This window comes from Erythrolamprus reginae, chromosome 2 (genome assembly GCF_031021105.1).
Source record: "Erythrolamprus reginae isolate rEryReg1 chromosome 2, rEryReg1.hap1, whole genome shotgun sequence".
In the NCBI taxonomy this organism is placed as follows: domain Eukaryota; kingdom Metazoa; phylum Chordata; class Lepidosauria; order Squamata; family Dipsadidae; genus Erythrolamprus; species Erythrolamprus reginae.
In genome coordinates this window covers 203958764-203979775 of record NC_091951.1, presented here as the reverse complement: position 1 = coordinate 203979775, position 21012 = coordinate 203958764, and the positions used below count along the sequence as shown (strand labels likewise).

General features: G+C 44.7%; 1 protein-coding gene across 4 annotated transcripts in view; it reads right to left on the bottom strand.

Moving 5' to 3' along the window:
- Positions 1–21012, bottom strand: part of FLNA (filamin A) — a 110492-nt gene that overhangs the window by 70016 nt on the left and 19464 nt on the right. For all 4 annotated transcript variants that reach the window (XM_070741370.1, XM_070741368.1, XM_070741367.1 and 1 more), the window contains exons 2-10: positions 20469–20944; positions 8334–8582; positions 7343–7440; positions 7096–7243; positions 6218–6336; positions 5650–5727; positions 5188–5350; positions 2722–2922; positions 1963–2100 (exon numbers count right to left, since the gene is read on the bottom strand). In XM_070741370.1, the coding sequence (XP_070597471.1) occupies positions 1963–2100; positions 2722–2922; positions 5188–5350; positions 5650–5727; positions 6218–6336; positions 7096–7243; positions 7343–7440; positions 8334–8582; positions 20469–20871 (1597 nt within the window). In that variant the 5' untranslated portion in view covers positions 20872–20944. The remainder of the gene's footprint in view (positions 1–1962; positions 2101–2721; positions 2923–5187; positions 5351–5649; positions 5728–6217; positions 6337–7095; positions 7244–7342; positions 7441–8333; positions 8583–20468; positions 20945–21012) is intronic.

The following is a 21012-nucleotide window of genomic DNA, read 5'->3' as shown; positions in this document are numbered from 1 at the left end:
CAGCACGAAAGCGCCGAGAGACAGCGCCAAGGAACGGGCCTGTCCACGCTGTCTCTCGGCGCTTTCCAGCTGAGTCGGGGAGCGAGTTCGCTCCCGGACTCAGCACGAAAGCGCCGAGAGACAGCGCCAAGGAACGGGCCTGTCCACGCTGTCTCTCGGCGCTTTCCAGCTGAGTCGGGGAGCGAGTTCGCTCCCGGACTCAGCTCGAAAGCGCCGAGAGACAGCGCCCCCCGGACCCCCAACCCGGGTTTGGGGGGCTGCTAGGAAGCCCCCCATGCCGGCGGCAAACAGCCGCGCCGCCCCCAATCTTCGGCTCCTCGCTAGCGCTGTGGGAGTAAAAACACCATCTGCACATGCGCAGATGGTGTATTTACTTCCGCATCGCTACTTCGCGAAAACCCGCTCGTTGCGGGGGCTCCTGGAACGGAACCCTCGCAACGAGCGGGGGATCACTGTACTTCAACTATTAATGTCCAGTAGTTACATCTTACTTCATTCTCCAAAAGCTAAAGTCTATCCTTTGCACCCACTCCATAACATGCAATGACTAGGCCGAGACCTGCTTAAAGGTGAGAGTATGTTGACATTAGATCTTTTCCCTTTTGTTTACTGGGTCCAAACTGGCTCGCTAATTTTGAGACATTTTAGGATTAGAAGCATCAAGCCAGGAGGCGTGTTTCAAAGGGATGTTCTACTTACAAAGGATAAAGGTTTAGTTTCCCCTCTTTTGGATCTTCCACACATATGCTAGGAAACAACTACAATCCCCCAGAATTAATACCCAATGTCAGAATGGCACCAGACAAAAGACGAGCAAATTAAGTTTCAGTCAGCCATTCTTTCAGGATATCAAGTTTATTCCCCTATTTTGGATATACAGTACTAGCCTGCCATGTTAGAAAAAAAAGACACTACTAAACACAGAAATTGAAAGCCTAGATAAGAACCGGAATCTTTATATACCTATCAAACGTCAGCAGCAAAACACAACAGATTCTCATCTAATTTTAATTTCATGGGCAAACAATTCTGGGCAGCACAGGTAGTCCTTGACTTATGACCACAATTGAACTCAAAGATTCAGTTGCTAAAGGAAACATTTGTTAAGTGACTTTTAATGACTTTTCTTGCCACAGTCGTTAAGTGGATCAATGTTAAGTGAATCTGGCTTCCCCATTCACTTTGCTTGTCAGAAGGTCGCAAAAGGTGATGACGTGACCCCAGGACACTGCAACCATGGTAAACGTGAGTCAGTTGCCAAATTTTGGTCACGGAGGAATGCTGTGACGGTTGTATGTGTGAAAAATGGTCACAGGTCACTTTTTTCAGTGATGCTGTAACTTTGAACTGTCACTGCGGGAACTGTTGTAAGTCGAGGACTACCTATAGTTCCATTGTGGCCATTTACTAGTTAATTCATGATTAGTACCAAACATCAACCAAAGAGATAAGAAAGTACAAGCCTTTGAACAAAAAGCAGCTCCAGCATGAGTTTGAACACTAGGAAAGTGCAATAAGGCGCTAACACCAGATACAAGATGAAATCAAATAGGTTTGTGGCTTTCAACCTTAATAATGCCGCAACCCTTTACTACAGTTCATGTTGTGGTGACCCCCAATCATAAGTCTAGCACCAATTCTCCCAACAAAGCTTTAAGCTGATTGGCAGGAAGGTCAGAACGACACCCCCAGTGTAAACGCCTGATTGGTCGGATTGTAAAAATATCTTCCAAGGCGCCACAATAGTTCCTAACACCATGGGAAATTTGTCTTTTCCTGTGGTCTTAGGTGACCCCTGTGAAATGGTCGTTTGACCCCCAAAGGGGTCCCGACCCCCAGGCTGGGAACCAGTGGTTTATATAAAATCTAACTCCATCCCTCCCCCTCAAAAAAACCACAACGCCAGCCACTGTTGTAAAATGCAAATCCACAACAGGGAAGAATACATCTAAGGGGACTTACTTGGGCCTTTGATTGTGACCTTGAGCTCACCGCTGCCAGCACCTTTGGTGTACACCTTGAAGTCTGCAGTCTCTTTTACTCGGACCCCTTTGGGTTGCAGACCTCGACCCACCGCTCGGCAAGCACTGGGGTTGCATGCTGCAGCAGCAGCAAAAGAAACAAGGAGAAACAGTAGTTCAGTATGATGCAATTCTCTAGAACAGCAGTCCCCAAAACTTGGTAACTTTAAGTCTTATGGACTTCAACTCCCAGAATTCTCCAACCAGCATAGCTGGGCTGGAGCATTCTGGGACTTGAAGTCCACAAGTCTTAAAGTTGCCAAGTTTGGGGATCTCTGCTCTAGAAACAGACAACATTCCACTACCTAAATATACAGATTCTTTCCACCATTAATACGTTACCCCATGAAAACAAGGGGATTTTTAAAGTTATAGACTGCCCCACAGACACAACTGGCATGCACTTCTGTCACACTTCCTCCACCCTCGTTTGCCATGTGAAATACCATTAGCCCAGGGTCCAGGTGCGCAGCAGCTGAGAAGAGATGAGGGTCAGCAGAGATCCAGGGAGATGGCTCTTCAAAGAAGAGAGGACAGAAGAGAGAAGAGCTGGCCAGCGTAGGAAGAGGTAGGCAGAAAGGAGACGACAGAGGTTAGCATAGAGTAGAGCTTCACCCTCTTCTGGTCAGAAAGAGGAACCCAAAGCAGAGTGAGTGACCATAAGGACAATCAGGCCCACTGCCAAGCCCAGAAGACTCACCTTGTCCCACTGTGACTGTGTATGGGCTGCGAGGGATGGGAATCCCGCCAAAGGTAATGTAGATGGTGTAAGTGCCCTCCAAAGTGGGTTTGTAGGAGCAGCGGTATGTGCTATTGCCTTTGTCTTCCAGTTGATACTCTACTGTTCCTTTCTTGCCAGTGGGATCTTGGATGACTATCTCAAGTTCTCCAACCCCAGCACCTGGGACAGTAATAAGACAACTTAAATATCACATACACTGTTATCTTGTTTAATCCTTCAATGCTGCATTGCATGGTGGGAAAATTGTTTTATCAGTGGCACTTTATCAAAGCAAACTAGTTTGGACAATGTATGCAAATAGAACAATTCTAAAGGTGCTTTCATTTTTAAAAAAAATCTCCATAGTTACTATATGTTCTATACTGTATATATACATTTGTTTTGTTTTTTTTGTTTTCTTATTTACATCTATACGCATATAATAATTGGTATTTACACATTCTATACTCTATTATCCTTGTTCTTTAATCATAAAATCTATTCCACAGAGAAGAGCATATAATAAAAAAGATGATAAATATCTGTATGTGTATGAATTTTGATGAACTGATCTTCAACTGTAACTATTAAAGGAACCCAGATTCCTAACACTACAAGTTTGTATGTTATGGTTTTGAGAATAATAATAATAATGATGATAATGATAATAATAATGATAATGTTAATTATAATGATAATAATGGCACTTTCATTCTTTCCATATGAATGATTTCTGTGGAGATATGGCCCTGGAAAATCCAGCTCCTAAAAGTAGAGTCCCTTGCCTTTCACACCCATTTGCATTTGAAATCACAGAAATGGGTAGTACTTAGGTTTCCATTCGATACAGATCAATGTTTCCTCAAGTATTATTGCTCAAACTTTTTTTCAACAACATTCCAAGCCTGCCATTCTTTAAAGCATCAAAATTATGTGAATGCTTTCTTCATAAGCAATTATTACCTTAGGGCAAACAGAATTTTCAACTTTAAATTATTATTATTATTATTATTATTATTATTATTATTATTATTATTATTATATTACTTTAGGGCAAACAGAATTTTCAACTTTAAATGCCTTCTATTATACCCTCATTACAAAACTATTTTGCCTTTTTAAAAGTTAGCCTTCCTTAATCAGTGCCCCTAGATCTCGTGGGACTACAGTGCATTGCCCAGAATTCTCAACCAGAATGTCAATGCTCTAGAACGGCCTTCAATTAGGATTTAGCAAGATTTTCATGAGCGCTAAATACAGCAAGCAATACAAGTAAACTGCTTACCAGCAGCTGTTAAAAATTTAATAATCTTTAATGTCTGAAGATTTAAAGCTACTCGCTTCCTAACTATATGTACAAAAAGCAACAATGAGAGGTGTCTTGTTTTGCAAAGTGCAACTAGGAATAGAACATTTTTATACAAGAACAATCTGTTTCAGAATGGGCAAGTGAAAGAAAAAAAAACCTTTCCAAGAAGCTGATATTTTTGGATTAAGTTGAGTTTCAGAAAAACTGGTATCACCCAAGCCCTACAACATTGTTTGATTTTACATCATGCCAAGTTCAATAAGAACAGGATGAGCAGCTTAAGATACTCAGTGATTTAAATGCTGCAATTATTCATATCCTTGAAAGGAACATGTACAAAATGTGTAGTTCTACCATTAGTAGTCTGTATCTTCCCCCCTCCCCCATACACACACACCTCACTCAACAGTAAACAAGAATAAAATAAGTTATTCTAAATCAACATCTAAACAGCCATTCCTTTAACCACACCCTTGACACTGAAGCTAGTGAGTTATTCCAGAACAGGGGTTCTCAACCTTTCTAATGCTGCGACCCCTTAATACAGTTCCTCATGTTGTGGTGACCCCCAACCATAAGTCTAGCACCAATTCTCCCAACAGAGCTTTAAGATGATCGGCAGGAAGGTCAGAGGGACACACCCACTGTAAACGCCTGATTGGTCGGATTGTAAAACTATGTTCCAAGGCGCCAGAATAGAAGCTTTAGTTCCTAACACCATGGGAAATTTGTCTTTTCCCGTGGTCTTAGGCGACCCCTGTGAAACGGTCATTCGACCCCCAAAGGGGTCCCAAGGTTGAGAACCACTGTTCTAGAGGAATCATGTTTCCAAATGGGAAGCCTCACATTCCAGGACAAGCTATTTGCTCATGATACACTTGCTGGCATTCTCTGCAATCCAAGAAAGGACACTAAAATCCTTGAACAGAGTCCTTTAACTCTTTTGCCAGCTATTTCAGCTATTACTATCTGGAAATTAGCTTCAAACTAGGAAACATTTGCTATTCCTTTTGGTAATTCAAGCCTCTGAGAGCAAGCCTGAAGCCACATAGACAGACAGCTGAGAGAGACACAGAATCATTGTCTCCTTATAAACTTTCAAAAAAGTATGTCTAGGATCCACCCCCTCCACTGACCAGCGGTAAAGATTTCAAAGTAGGTAGTCTTGTTGGCTATGTTGCCGGTGGGTTCGAGACCAGGCCCTTGAGCAGTGACCTTGCTGGCGTCACCATGGGATTTGTCCACATTCACCTCAAAGGGGCTCTTGGCAATGTGCTGCCCAGCAAACAATACCGTTACCTAGAACAAAAAAGGGAGGAAGTCAGAAGAGGCCACTGCCTCACTCTTCAGTTGCTGTCTCAGCTGTTTGGTTCTGAAATAAAATTACTGGTTCCTGTCAGCCTGCCTGTGTCCCCTTCTGGTCAGCTGCTGCCTGACTATTCAACAGGGGGCATTCAGAACATTTCTAAGCATTCTTCCATTCACTGTCACTATATTTATTTATTAGATTTATTTATTAGATTTCCATGCCACCTTTCTCCTGGGACTCAGGGTGGTTTACAACAGAGCAAATACAAAATATACGTATTCAGGCTTACCTTGTGGACACCTGTCACTTTAGGCATATACCACACTGAGAATGTCCGATTCTTGTCATTGTTAGCAATGACCTTAGCCTAGGAGATAAGCAGGACCAGTTGAGCAGTCATTACGCAGGCCGAAATGGTTCAACTTCCCACCTCAGATCCCAGCCACTCTTCCCAGCATGCGGTGGATCGTGTCGAATTTCGGTGTAAGTCGAGATCTTCCTCCCTTTCGCTTTAACGCTCTCTCGCCTGATTCCCCCCAAGCCAGCTACACTAAAGCTCGATTTGAGCTTTGAATACGCAAATTTGAAGGGCCTTGCTGCCCGCGGGTCTCCACATCATGATGTCACTGTGGCGACTAAAAAAATTGGCTTCATTCGTGCCGTCTTCCAACCACAGCGGTTCAGAAAGCATTGGAGCCGGCGAATGCCAGCAATTCCGGAGCCTGCTGCCAAGATTTGGGGTGGTGAGAGCAAACCAAGTGAGCGCAGCGTGGCAGGAGGAGGGGGCCGGTTTTGTGTCATAACCACGAAACATCGTAAGTCAGGGAGGGTGTAACCCGGGGACCCCCTGTACTTACTTCTTCACGATGGCCAGCTGGGTCCTCTATATAAACCAGCACCTCCCCATGACCAGCACTGATAGTTTCTACTGTGAACTCGGCCTTCTTCTTCACCATGTTCCCCGTTGGTTCAATACCTGAAATTAACAAGGACACAGAAGATGTGTGATCGGTTCTAGATTCCTGCTGTCAATGGTGCCAGGCAGAGGTAGGTTCCTATCGGTGCAGACCGGTGCAGTAGTGACCCGCCAATTACGCAATTTACATGTGACAGCTCTGGTGCTGTATTTCCTGGTTTGTGCAAGTTGCCATTTTTTAAAACCAATTTTGGGGGGGGGGTTTGGTTTTCCACATGCTAAATTGTGTGAAAATCATTAACCCGTGTGTGATTTTTGCCTATTTTTCCCCCCGGTGCATGTGTGGAAGCAAAATCATGTGACAAGATGCGCACACACGAAACATCGTGATATGGACACAGTTCACCGGTATTGAGGTAAGAGGAACCTGCCCCTGGTGCCAGGGTAGCACTTTGGTGCCCCTGAAAATTTTCTTCCTGTGCATTCTCAAGTTATCTATGCCAGCTGTCTCTTATTAGCTGCTTCCCAACTATGTACAGCTACATTTCCTATGCACCCCAATACTTCCGGAGGACAACGTTAGAGAGTCTGATCAATGTGTTAGTTCTAAGTCATAAATAATTGCTCACAGATGATGGTGGAGCCCTTATGCAACATATAAGGCGAATGGAATGGAGTGATTTACTTCTTAGTGTGATAGAAACTCAACCAATTAGTCATCCAAAATTCCTACTTTACAGCCAGCCTATTCAGTCACCCGTCTCCCAAGATATGTAAGCGACGGACATGCTAAGCCCTTATCTTTGATTTGTGACTCACCTGGCCCGTAAGCTCTGGCTTTCTTGGGATTGAGCTTTGGTCTGAGAGGAGCTCCTGGCTTTAGCTTGGCTTTAGGGAACTGAGAGAGGTATGTCATCACCGAGTGCTCATCCACGTTGGGATCTACAATTTCTTCTGGCGTGATCACCTACAGAGAATACAGAATTGCTGCAGAGATCCAACCCAAGTATGTGCACCTCAAGGTGCAGTAGTTTTATTCTGGACACAATAAGTGCTCTTTACTTACCTGTGGAATGCCCAGCCAATCATCAGCTTGTTGCATTGCTTCACGAGCATTGTTGACAGGTTTGCTAGCATCCCATGAATCCCAGTCAGGGCACAAGCCTGTTTTTGAGAGAGGTCCCATGACTTCATTAACCACAGACAGCAAAATTATTTTTCTACAAAGACTTTCAGCAGGGTGAACTATTTTATCCGTTCCTCTATTTTAGCAAACAGGCCATTCCCAGGTCAGAAAACTCCCAGAAATAAGAGCAAAAGCCACAGGGTGTACTATTTTTTTTAAAGTAACAAGCTAGCTACACATCTTAACCAACTCTTAAGAACAGCAATATCTGAACTCTGAGGAAGATACAATATGTTGCATTCAGCTTGCTCAGAAATCAAGAATTTCATGAATTATTATATTCCAAGCTAAAAAGTTTCTTGCCAATGATTGTTTGCTATTCCTCCTTGAAAGGGAGATTTTAAATGAAATTGGACAATTCAGTCTTCCTAATCCTAGGACTCTTCAAGAGGAGCATTACCGCAAGAGCCAAGGTGGGGCAGTGGGCTGAGTGCAGGCCACTAAAGCGGACTGTAGATCTGCAGGTCAGTGGTTCAAATCTCATCCCCGGCTCAAGGTTGACTCAGCCTTCCATCCTTCCGAGGTGGGTAAAATGAGGACCCAGATTGTGGGGGCAATATGCTGGTTCTGTTAAAAAGTGCTATTGCTAACAAGTTGTAAACCGCCCTGAGTCGAAGGAGAAGGGCGGCATAAAAATCGAACAAATAAATAAATAAATTTCCCATCATCTCCAACATTCATTGCCATACTAGCAATTGCAGGTCCAGCAAATGTGCCAGATGGGAAAAACTAAACTTGTTATTAGTTTTACATATCAGTAGTACAATAAATACGGAAATGATAGCCAGAGTGAAATTATATATGTGTAGACATCATTCATTTGCATCCTTCCAAGCATCAGAATAAGAGAACAGACCCTTTCCCTACCTACCTGGGGCACAGCTGTCAACCAGAGCTCCAAGAGCCCGGCCACTCTGCCAGTCCCTGCTGAAGTTTGTGATGGGCAGCTGGGGCAGTTTGTTTTGGATCCAGCCTAGCAATCGCTGCTTGGGAGTTTGTTTCTTGGCTTCTTCCTCATCTTCCTCATCCCACATGGGCATGGAGATGGAATAATGCAGGATCAATGTCCAAATCAAGCCCAGAATCAGCTTCAGGTTCCCATCCACAATAGCTTTACTGTCTGAGAAATTCAGAAATGCAAAATCAGCATTCACACACAGAAGAGATTCACCAAGATTTCCGCTCCTAGACTGTTAACCAGAAAGTCCCAGTTCCATCACTATTCCACACATCAAGGAAATCTATTTTTTTTTTCATTCTTGTTTAATCAGAGCAGACGTCTTCAAACTTGGTGACTTTAAGACTTGTGGACTCCAACCTACAGAATTTTCCAGCCAGCATAGCTTGGAACATTTGGAAGATTCACATAACATACTAAATCATAGGCCATGTTTACGAAACACAGTGGCTACATTTCCACACCATCATATGCAATATCCCTGTCAAGCCAGTGCAGAAGTTGGTGATAAATCATGAGGGAGCATATGCAGTCACAAAATATTCTTTTGAGAAGTTCAAGGCCATCCTATGTCCACCACCTGGGCGGAAGCGGAAGTAGGAATTGCCACACTGGCACTACCTAAGTGGGCAACGTGACAAGTTTGTGGGTGGGGAGGAGCAAGGCATGTGAACTTTCAACTGGGTGGGAAGCTCCGACTTGGGATCCCTAGTGTAAGTGCCAGAAATGGCTCCGGAAATAAATTGGCACTTTAAGGAATACCTTGACTTGGACTCTGATTTAAATTTGGATGTTACCTGGAACCTTGACAATCCAAGTGCCTTGGACAAATAAGAGTTGCACAAACAATTCACATGCTCAGATGAAAGTCACTGTTGTAGACCACATGCATACAAGATTCCAGGCTGTAATTCTTTAGAATGATGGGATGCTTTGGAATTTTTCCTATATGTTTGATTTGGCAAACAGGATCATCCAAACTAGTAAGAACAAAGATCTTATTCTCATCTGTGGTTTCATTATTATGTCTGATCCTCTAACCAGAACTGATGCATTGAGCTATAGTTTGCTTAGGGAATGCTCTAAACCAGGGGTCCCCAACCACCGGTCCGCGGACCAGTACCGGTCCGCGGGGCATGTTGCACCGGTCTGTGGAGTCAGCAGCTGCCGGCCCTCATGCCGCCACCCCCTCCCTTCAGCGCTTCGCCTCCCGCCGGGCAAGAGGCCTCGGGAGGCAGGTTCTGCCGTCCACAGGACGATGGATGGGACAGAGGGGCGGGAAGGACCGAGAGGCTCAAGCCTCTTTTGGCTTCTGCCGCGGGGCGCTTTTGCGTTTTTGGCTGGGGGGAGGCAGGAGGGCCAGCCTGACCACCTCTCTCCAGCGCTTAGCTCCCGCTGGGTAAGAGGGCTTGGGAGGCAGGTTCTGCCGGCCACAGGACGATGGCGGGAAAGAGGGGCGGGGAGGACCAGCACCCCCATGCTTAATCCCGCCCCCAACCACGCCCCTTTCCGCCCCCACTGGGCCATAGAAAAATTGTCTTGCTGAAACTGGTCCCTGGTGGAAAAAATGTTGGGGACCACTGCTCTAAACCAGAGGTCTTCAAACTTGGCAATTTTAAGACTTATGGACTTCAATTCCCAGAATTCTCCAGCCAGCTATGGAGAATTCTGGGAGTTGAATTCCACAAGTCTTAAAGTTGCCAAGTTTGGGGACCCCTGCTCTAAACATTTAAGGAGGACACACAAACGGCAAGTACAGATGAAGTAAAACAGCTATCAGGAGTTACTTAATAAAACTATGCAAAGGAATGCAAACATTTAAATATGCGAAGTCTCACCAGTACTGTGAGCAATAGGACTGGAGAAAACACATACAGTACTAATTTTCATTGTAGTGAAAAGCTAAGGTCTTGAATCCGTTGTTTAACTCATTCAAGACCTTGGTTTTTACCCTAATAATCCAAAAGATAAAAACCAACCTAGTGTCCCAGAGGGGCTACTGTTTAGCTTAATCATGCTGGCTAGGAATTTTAACATTTGAAATTTTCTGGAAACAGGTAAAGCAGAAATATACTGTACGCTATAAACATACAGTACTTCTGGTGTATGTTTTCCTCAATGCTGGCAACTTTAAGATATATCATCACCTCGAGGCTCGACTACTGCAATGCTCTCTACATGGGGCTACCTTTGAAGAATGTTCGGAAACTTCAGATCATGCAGAATGCAGTTGCGAGAGCAATCATGGGCTTCTCTAAATATGCCCATGTTACTCCAACACTCCGCAGTCTGCATTGGTTGCCGATCAGTTTCCGGTCACAATTCAAAGTATTGGTTATGACCTATAAAGCCCTTCATGGCATCAGGCCAGAATATCTCCGGGACCGCCTGCTGCCGCATGAATCCCAGCGACCAGTTAGGTCCCACAGAGTTGGCCTTCTCCGGGTTCCGTCGACTAAACAATGTTGTCTTGCAGGACGCAGGGGAAGAGCCTTCTCTGTGGTGGCTCCGACCCTCTGGAACCAGCTCCCCCCAGAGATTAGGATTGCCCCCACCCTCCTTGCCTTTTGGAAACTCCTTAAAACCCATCTCTGCCGTCAGGCATGGGGGAATTGAAACATCTCCCCCTTGCCCATGTAGTTTTTGTGTATGATTCGATTGTGTGCTTGTTTTTTATATATTGGGGCTCTTTTGGATTTGTTTAACTTAAAACTGTAATTTAGATTGCGAAATATTAGATTTGCTACTATGTTTTGTTTACCATTGTTGTGAGCCACCCCGAGTCTACGGAGAGGGGCGGCATATAAATCTAATCTAATCTAATCTAATCTGGACCTCAGCTCTCAGTCACTGTTTCATGTTGCAAAGGTTGAGAAACAATGGTGTATATACCATTCAGTATAGAAATGTTTAAAAAAAAGGAAGAAGGGAAAATTAACTTGGTTTTAATAAAGAGATGGGTCTTTAGTACTTCTGAAACACCACAGCATAGAATATTGGGAAGAAAGCCTTCCAGAGTATTCATAGTATTCATAGAATCGCATCTATCTGCATGCAGTTCCCAAGCTCTAGAACAGGGCCGTCAAACATGCATTGTCATGTGACATATTGTGACTTTTTTCCACTTTGGTAAATTCCTTCCCAAGTGAGAGAAGGAAGGGTGTAGGACTGTGAAACGGGCAATGAGGAAAGTAAGCAGCATCATATAAAATCAACTGTCTTCAATGGGGATTTTAACACTCTGACGACATTACGAAAGCCTAGTTAATTTTAGTAGTTTTTAGTAAATTTTAAAACGTTCTGGAGACTGCAATGGCTGTTGTCTCTTCATTTATAGATACACTGGGAACTCCCATTTTTAGGACAATTCTTTATATATATCCCGGGTTATGGGATCCCCATTTGTAACCTTCTCAAACTCCCTTAACAACTGCCTTACTTAGGAATGGAGATTTTCAGCCAAACTGTGATTGTAAGCTGAGGACCACCTTGTACCATAGGGAGGCATATTATTTTCGCTTTTTTCTTTGTAAACCTTCATTTGGGATTTGGAGGTTCTTTCAAATTTAATTAAATGACATCATGCATATAGGTCAGCAAGAGGTGTACATAAGTGCACTAGTGTGCCTTTTGTCCCCTGTCCAATTGTCTTTCCTTTATCTCATATATCATATATATTTTCTTCCTTTCATATATCTTCTCCTCTATTTTTACATATTATCTTTATATATTACTTCCTGTCTATTCTCTTCCATATGTATTGTGTATTGGACAAATGAATAAATAAAATAAATAAATATATATATAGAGAGAGTCCCTGATGCATTTTTTTGGATCGTAATGGGAGTCTGGCCCATTATGGTCGTAACTCGTGATGGTCATAAAAATCACATTTTATGCCCTTATATGCAGCAATCATTAAGGGAACCAATGGTTTATTATGGGTACGGTTTTGCTGAAAATGGGAAATAAATGCGGCAAAACTGCCATAAAATGAGGTCATGTGACCAAAGGATTCCGCAAATGGCTATAAAGAGAGCCATGGTAGTGTAGTGGTTAGAATGCAGTACTGCAGGTTACTTCTGCTGACTGCCGGCTGCCTGCAAGTTGGCAATTCGAATCTCACCAAGCTCAAGGTTGACCCTTCTTTTCATTCTTCCAAGGTAGGTAAAATGAGGACCCAGATTGTTGGGGGCAGTATGCTGACTCCGTAAACTGCTTAGAGAAGGCAGTAAAGCACTGTGAAGCAGTATATAAGTTTAAGTGCTATTGTTAAATGCAGCCCAGTCTCTCAGAGCTTGAAGTGTGGTAACGTGACCATGGAGGGAATCTTAATTGTTGGAACTTTGAATCCGGGTCATATGTACCCCCAGGTGGGCCCACCTGTAATCCACATTTAACCACCATTTGCGGTAACAACGATAAAAGGAGTACTTTTGTGACCAATCTTCACATTTACAACCTTCACAGGACTGTAACACAAAGAAGAGCTGAAGTAACATCATAAGTACGATCCTGATTTTATTTATTGACCATTTAGTTTGATGCTAAATTGTCAGTTCCAATATTTTGGTCTCTAAATGATGACTTCCTGCATATCATATTAATTTTCTGCCACGTATTTTTTTTTAATGCACAGAGAGCTACCTAGAGGGAGCATGCCTTATATCCTGATTCTGGAGTGCAGAACTAGATGCATCATGAAGGAAATAGTGCCTTAAAACAGTGTTTCCCAACCTTGGCAACTTGAAGATATTTGGACTTCAACTCCCAGAATTCCCCAGCCAGCAAATGCTGGCTGGGGAATTCTGGGAGTTGAAGTTCAAATATCTTCAAGTTGCCAAGGTTGGGAAACACTGAGACAAAGTAAAAGAGATGAAACTGCTAAATTCATTTGGAAGGCTTGCACGATTTTTATTTTGAACTCAGAGAGGCTGTTTTTAAGCACGGCATGGAAAGAGTAAAAAGCTAGCTCAGCACACCGTTTTTCTTGATTGCTATCACTCACAGCCCTGATCTGGCAATGCAACATAAGCTTGAGGCTGCTGTTACTGGCAGATCTTAAGAGAAAGAACAGTAAATGGCCCCAAATCTGCAGAATTAAGTCATAAATCAGTCCGTTTATTTTTGCTGAATAAAAGGCATAAAAGGGAAAACTTCGCTACTCTCATTAAGCTTCTGAATTAATCATTTGCTGAGAGGGTTCGGTTTTCTTTTAGGGTGTTTGAGGGAGTCATAGATCTCACATTCCACACGCATTCCATGAAGTACAAGGGGCCTGGACTTAGATCAAGCAAATAGAGGTACCTCTACTTACGAACTTAATTTGTTCTGTGACCAGGTTCTCAAGTAGAAAAGTTTGTAAGAAGCTATTTTTCCCATAGGAATCAATATAAAAGCAAATATTTCATGTGAATGGGGAAACCACAGGGAGGGTGGAGGCCCTGTTTCCTCCCAGGAGATTCCTAGAGAGGCCCCACAGAGGCTTCTCCCTGCCTTTTCCGGCCCTGTTTCCTCCCAGGAGATTCCTAGAGAGGCCCCACAGAGGCTTCTCCCTGCCTTTTCCGGCCCTGTTTCCTCCCAGGAGATTCCTAGAGAGGCCCCACAGAGGCTTCTCCCTGCCTTTTCCGGACGTGCTTCGTCCCAGGAGATTCCTAGAGAGGCCCCACGGAGGCTTCTCCCTGCCTTTTCCGGCCGTGCTTCATCACAGGACATTCCTAGAGAGACCCCACGGAGGCTTCGCCCCGCCTTTTCCAGCCCTGTTTCCTCCCAGGAGATTCCTAGAGAGGCCCCACAGAGGCTTCTCCCTGCCTTTTCTGGACGTGCTTCATCCCAGGAGGTTCCTAGAGAGGCCCCACAGAGGCTTCTCCCTGCCTTTTCCGGTTACAGTTTCGGAGGTTCAGGTTTGTAAGTGGAAAATGGTTCTTGAGAAGAGGCAAAAAAAATCTTGAACATCCGGTTCTTATCTAAAAAAGTTTGTAAGGAGCAGCGTTCTTAGGTAGAGGTACCAGTGTTTATATATCCATAATTCATGTGACATAAATCTTGCATAGTATTTTTATATGTATATGTCATAGTATTTGGGTTCAGCATTATACTTCAGCAAGCATGACCTTCAGGACCCACTAAGAATACATTTTGCATCATCTTCACCTAATAATTTTTTATGAATGTGTCTGAGCAGACTCACCAAGTTGAGTCGACTATACTATATGACTATACAAATTGAATAAATACGCAATAGCCCAGTCATTGACTAGGGATGGCTGGAATTTGCAGTGTGATGTATCTTAAGGAAGTATGCCCAAGGTCCACGTAGAGCTCTCCAATTAAAAGTAAAAGAATATCATGACATCCTTATAAGGACCATTTTCAACAGCAGAGTTATTCTGTTGAAGGAGTCTCGTGGCACAATAAAGTTTTAATATATTCTGGCTTTCTTCAATCGTGTAATCACAGTGCCTTGAACTAAAATCCAGCTAACTGGTGTAAAAACATCTGTCTCTACAATTCACATATAGACCATCTGGTTCCTTAGACCCAGGGGTGGGCTACTGCCCGGACCGGGGTGGGGGGACAGAATGGGGTGGTGAAAATGGAGCTCCACCCCAGAGCACCCAATTTGCATTGAAAGATGTTGAAAGAAAATGCAGGGCATCCTGCAGAAGCCACGCCCACAGTGTGGTAGTAAAAATTTTGGTAGCCCTTCACTGCTTAGACCTATTCTGGATCGTCAGAAACTATACAGAAATGATATGTATAACCCTTCTTGTATCATTCTTGAGAGTATGTAAATAAGCCCCTGGCCAAACTGAGCTTTCCCTCCCAGTCACCACTACTGCTGTTCAACAGGTCAGGGAGTCAGAGTTTGAGTGTATCCGGAGAACAACCAACACTACTATGTCAAATAAACCTTTAACAAAAGGGGCAGGAGGACAGAGAAGACTCGGGATTCAGAAGTCAGCATCCAAAGGAAGAGACACATGAGATTTGCAAGCCCAACTTCACTGTCCCAAGTATAAATTTTCTCCGCAGGTGTAAAGTCCCAAGCATCTCCACTCTTTATTTATTTTATTTATTTTATTTATTTATTCATTTGTCCAATACACAAATACATAGGAAGAAAAATAGACATGTAGGAATATATATGAGGGTGAAAGTTAACTTAGAGGAGAGGATATGTGAAAGGAAGAGAATATATACGATAGGTGAAAGAAAGGAAAGACAATTGGACAGGGGGCGAAAGGCACACCAGTGCACTTATGTACGCCCCTTACTGGCCTCTTAGGAACCTGGAGAGGTCAATCTGCCCTGCCCAGCGAAATGCTGGGATGGGAACCCTCTCTTAAGAGGTCCCCAGGAGATGCGCAGCCCATAGCTTTAAGCTCTAACGTTGAGTTCTGCCACCGATTCACCCACTGGGCAGGGCTAAGCAACCCATGGCTCCTTCACTGATTTGGGGGAGGGGGACCAGATAGGAAGACGGCAAGCGAAGAAACGTCTCCCCACCCAGCACTGCACCGCCCACCCAGCCACACACACATAACCCTGCGCGGGCTGCTCCAGCATTTTTTAGCCTTATATGGAATGGCCGGCAGGCAGCGGCTTCTCCATCCCGACAGGATCCTCCTTCCAGGGGGAGGGGAAAGAATAACCCTTCTGCAGGCTAGATCCAGCCCCTCCCTTCTGGGTTGCTCCCCCTTCCCTCCCCCAATGCTTCCTGCCTCCCAAAGAGGAGGAGGAAGGAGCTTCCGAGCCCACCCATCCGTGCTCCCAAATCCAAGGAGGAAGAACAGGAGCAAATGGAATAGCCAGCCTACATACATTAATGGGGAAGGATGGAGGCCAACCCCGCGGGCCCACTCACTGTTTCCTTCCTTCCTATCCACCCTGCCCACCAGCAGACAGACATGCATGTACGTGCCCCCACATGTATACCAGACCTAAGCTTCACTTTTTTTACGGCCTGGAGACACACTTTTCGCCTCTATTTCTCAGCCACTCCGAGGTTGAGTCAGCGTCTGCAGTCCAGTGATTCAGTACATCAAACTGCAATGCTCAACTTCCCTTAATTCCCAGGCTAGAATTTTTACCAGGACCAGGGCCAGTTAGTTAACAGAAATGTTTCCCATTGAGTCTCCCCACTCCTAATTTGGGAGAAAAGATGGGTTTTCCCTCCCTATTCGAACCAAAGACTACTTTAGATCTGCTGCCCCTAATGTTATGCAGTATGTAGCAAATTTACAACAACAGCCCTTTAGGATTGTGATGTTGGGCAAGCTCAAATGCAGATGCAAAAAGGTTTGAGAGTGGTCTACCAAGGGTGTTCTTTCAAGAGTGCTTTGTGTATTTGAAGATGCTTCAAATTGCAAGCTTCACCCTCTGCCACCAGCAGACAGTAATTCAACCAGAAGTCCATGCAAGTCTAAGAATTGGCTGGTTTTGTTCCTCTTTATATTATTTCTTCAGTATCACAAATTACAAATCAGTGTCTTTCAGAGCTAACCCTCTATTACTCAATTTCATATATTTGCAAAGTCAGGCTCTTAATCAAGTAAGGAATTACCCCATTCTTTTTTAAAAAGTTACATTATAAGTTAAAATATAGAAGGGAGAAAAGTTAGAAAAATAGGAAAAGGGACAGTACAAAGAAATAAAGACACAGGAATTATCCCAGGCTTGAACTATTACCAAAAAAAGGCATTTGACAATTCAAACTTTTAATCACTTATGCTGTATCAACACACCCAACCAATTTCACCATGAACTTCAAAAATCTGTTTAGAGTGTCACAAATTGTGGTCCAGATTCTGTCTCCTACAGAACTAAGATTGGGGGCAGAGATTAGGTTATGCCCCTTCCCCATTTGTAGTGTAGAATTAAGATTGTAGCAGTACAGCTATGCTATGTCAAGGCAAGAGAAGCCCTATAAAATCAATCTCTCTTTATGTCAGCCTCAGCCTGGCAGGATTCTATTTATGCAATTTAAAGAAAGGTCAAAGTTTCCTACATACATTGTAGAGCCTTTCCCCCAAACTAGACACTACACCCACCCTGAACTTAATTGCGTCCAGCTATGTTCAATTGTACTTCCTAACTGCTATGGACTTTGAAGATAGGTTAGGTCAGGTTAGGCTACTCTAGATTAGAAATGGAAAGCAAATTAGATTAGAAATGTTCCAAATGTTATTGACTTTCCAGGCTCCCTAACCATTATGGAAATATGGCCCCAGAGCCCCAGTAAAGCCACATTAAGCCTCTTCCTCTGGGTCACGTTGAAGAGGAGGCTCTATAGACCTTGCTCAGCATTAACTCTAGACAAGGGTAATGTTTGATAAGAAAGAGTGATGTGTCAAGGGCAGTTTCAGCAATCTTCCCTATTCCTTTTATCAGGCTAGATAGCAGCAGTCAAGGAGAACATTGGCCATCAATACAGACCTGGTTGACCATCTTAATTTTAAAAAATGCTGGCTCCATAGAAGAAACCACAACATATAGATAACAAGCCTGTTTCTTTTGGAGAAATAGACTATTCCAAGGGCACCTATGCTAATAAGCTGTTTGTGAGCATCTCCTGTACTACTTTCTACCAGCCTGGGCCAGAGCAAAGCTGCTCACGACACACCTCCTCCACACTTCTGATCATGGGCACAGCCAAGCACTAAATGACCAATGAGCCAAACATTGCCTCCTTTCATTGCTTGGCAAAATTCAGCATCATCCAGAAACCAAGTCCAGCAGGAGGTTGAGGAGATATAGCGACCTGCAGATGGCAGAGAGAAGCAGCAAACCCCCTTTTTACATCAACTTTTACATACAAGTCACCATAAACTAATTTGCCCGCCCCGTATAATCTAGTAGTGCAGAACAAACAGGCACTCTGAGTGCGGTTTCCTTCCCCATATAAGGTTTGTAGGAAGTTGCCAGTAGTTTTAGGCAACAGTTCTCTCCCAGTGGTCCAGAGTAGTTGGGGATCTATTTTAAGCTACAGCTTCTAGCCTCTTCGATATGACAAGATAGGAAATCGGTGGCTTGCCAAATATTAGTGGGCAGAAGAGTCGTCATTCTTTCCCACACTAGCTAAGACTCAACAGAATTGCAGTCCAGCGGTGTAGGATGGACCACAGGCTCCCAACTCTGCAGTAAGGCCCAATGGTAAAGAAAGAAAGGAAAGAAAAAACATGGTCCAAGCCAACTGGTTCCTTTTCCCTGGAATGCGGCCAAGCCAATATTACAGCCTGAGATTCTATTGTGGCTTGAAAGAGTCCAGTAGAGCAGAGGTCTTCAAACTTGGCGACTTTTAAGGCTTGTGGACTTCAACTCCCAGGATTCTCCAGCCAGCTGGAGAATCCTGGGAGTTGAAGTCCACAAGCCTTAAAAGTCGCCAAGTTTGAAGATTTCTGCACTCAAAGAGGCTCCCAAATTGCAGCCTCCTAACCTAGTGGCTGAGGTCCCCCCCCTTTCTCTGTAGCTGCAAAAAGTTTCTAACTTTGTTCTCTTCCTTCCCCCCCAACCGTCTGGAAGGAGGGAAGATCAAAGGGAAAGAGGGGGGGCTGGAAAAGAAAAGAGGGGGCTGCCCAAGGAAGCAATCCACCCCGGTCCTGGAATCAAAAGCAGATGAAGCGTGCGACCCCTCCCCCTCCTCCCCAAACCTCACTCCGCCCGTCTCCAAAAAAAGAAAAAAAAGTTAACGGGCCTCTTTTTCTCCCTCCGAGTGGAGAGAAAGAACCGAGGGTGCGGTAGGCCAGAAAAAGTTCGAAGCCACAGGGATTTATTATTTTATTAGACTGTCCCGAGTTCCCCAAGCAAACGGAAGGCCGGGAAAGAGCCTCATCAACCTCTGAGGGGAAGGAGGCCTCGCGGGTGGGAAGGAAGGAAGGAGGCCGCCTTTTTTATTATTAAAAAAAAGTAAAAAGGCAGAAACGGGAGTCGGCCACCGCGCTCTCACCACGCCCGGATGCGCCGTCGCAAAGTCAACCCCACCCCTCCAACAGGCCCCGGCTGACCGAGTCGTTTCTCCAGAAAGCAGCAGCGGCACCCCGTTTGCAAACATGGTCTCTCCTCCCCCTCCCCTCAGCTTTCAAGGAAGACCCAGAGGGCCCCCCCCCCACTTTGGAGTGCTTCTTTAAACACCCCCCCCCACACACACACACTTTGGAGTGCTCCCCCCCCCGTAGCATCCAGGCTGAGGCTCACACACACCCCTTTAAGCTGAAGGGGCTCTAAAACGCGCCCCCTCCTCCGCCCCTCTGCACCTGGGCCTAGACAATTGAGAACAACGCGATGCCTCCCCCCCCTCCCACCACAAGCCACCATCTAACCACTTTTCCAAGTCTTCGCCGCACTTTTTAATGGGGGAAATCTTTTCCTAGGCCCCTTCCCTCCTCATTCGAAGCCGGCCCCCACCCCACCCGTGATCGTCCCCAAATTTATTTATTATTTCCAGTACGTATTGGTAATACTGTATATATAGATATAACGTTTATATACATGAGATGGGTATTGATAAGAGGGAACGATTAGGACAGGGACGCCCCTTACGATACAGAATAGAATACTGTAGACTGGAATCGGAATTGGATTCAAATTTAAAGGCAGTGTAAATAAGGATAGTCAACATATTAGTTGACCCTGTCTTTCTTTCTTTCTCTTTTTCTTTCCCTTCACTTTTCTTTCTTCTCCCCTCTTTGCTTTTCCTTTTGTGTTCTTTTTTGCTTGTCCTTGTAATTGATTTTTTCCTTTTTTGTCCGTTTTTTTATATGCAAATAATTAATAAATATATTTAAAAATATATAGAATAGAATAGAATTTTTTATTGTGACTGGACACACAAGGAATTTGTCTTTGGTGCATATACTCTCAGTGCATATCAAAGAAAAGAAACTTTTGTCAAGAATCATGAGGTTCAACGCTTGATTGTCATAGGAGTCAAATAAGCAATCAGGAAACAATATTAATAAAAATCTTAACATTAATCTTTCTATTTAATATTTTAACGATCTGCCGGGCAAAACTTTTTTCCCACCCCCGCCCCCTTCAGGGACTTACCGATGGAGACCAGCTTGATGTTCTCTCTCTCCAGGAACTCCAGCGCCACCGAGACGTTCTCCAGCTGCATCTGGCGGAAAGTGGGGCGCGCGTTGTACTTGCGCCCCATCTTCTTCTGGCTCAGCACCTCGAGCAGGGCGATGAGGCGCAGCCCGTCGCCCAGGTCCGTCTGCAGGTTGGCGATGCGCTTGTTGACGCACTTGAGGTGCTCGTTGCACCAGCGGGTGAAGGTGTTCTGCTGGATTTTCTTCCAGGGCGCATCCTCGGCCAGGTCCTTCTCGGTGGCCGGCATCTCGGCAGCGACCTCCCCCTGGGCACCGCCGGCGCCTCCACCACCACCGCCTCCGCCGCTGACTGCACCCGCTCCCGCGGCCTGATGGAGTCGCGCTTGAGACCCGCTCATTTTAACTGGGCTCGAGGGTGGGTGGGACCCCGGCGCTTGGGTGGGTTGGGTCCGGGTTTAAAGGCGCAGGATCCTGCGGAGGGAAACACAAGAGGAGCGGGAGATCATTAAAAGCCGGGCGGGGTCAGGAGAGATTTATTA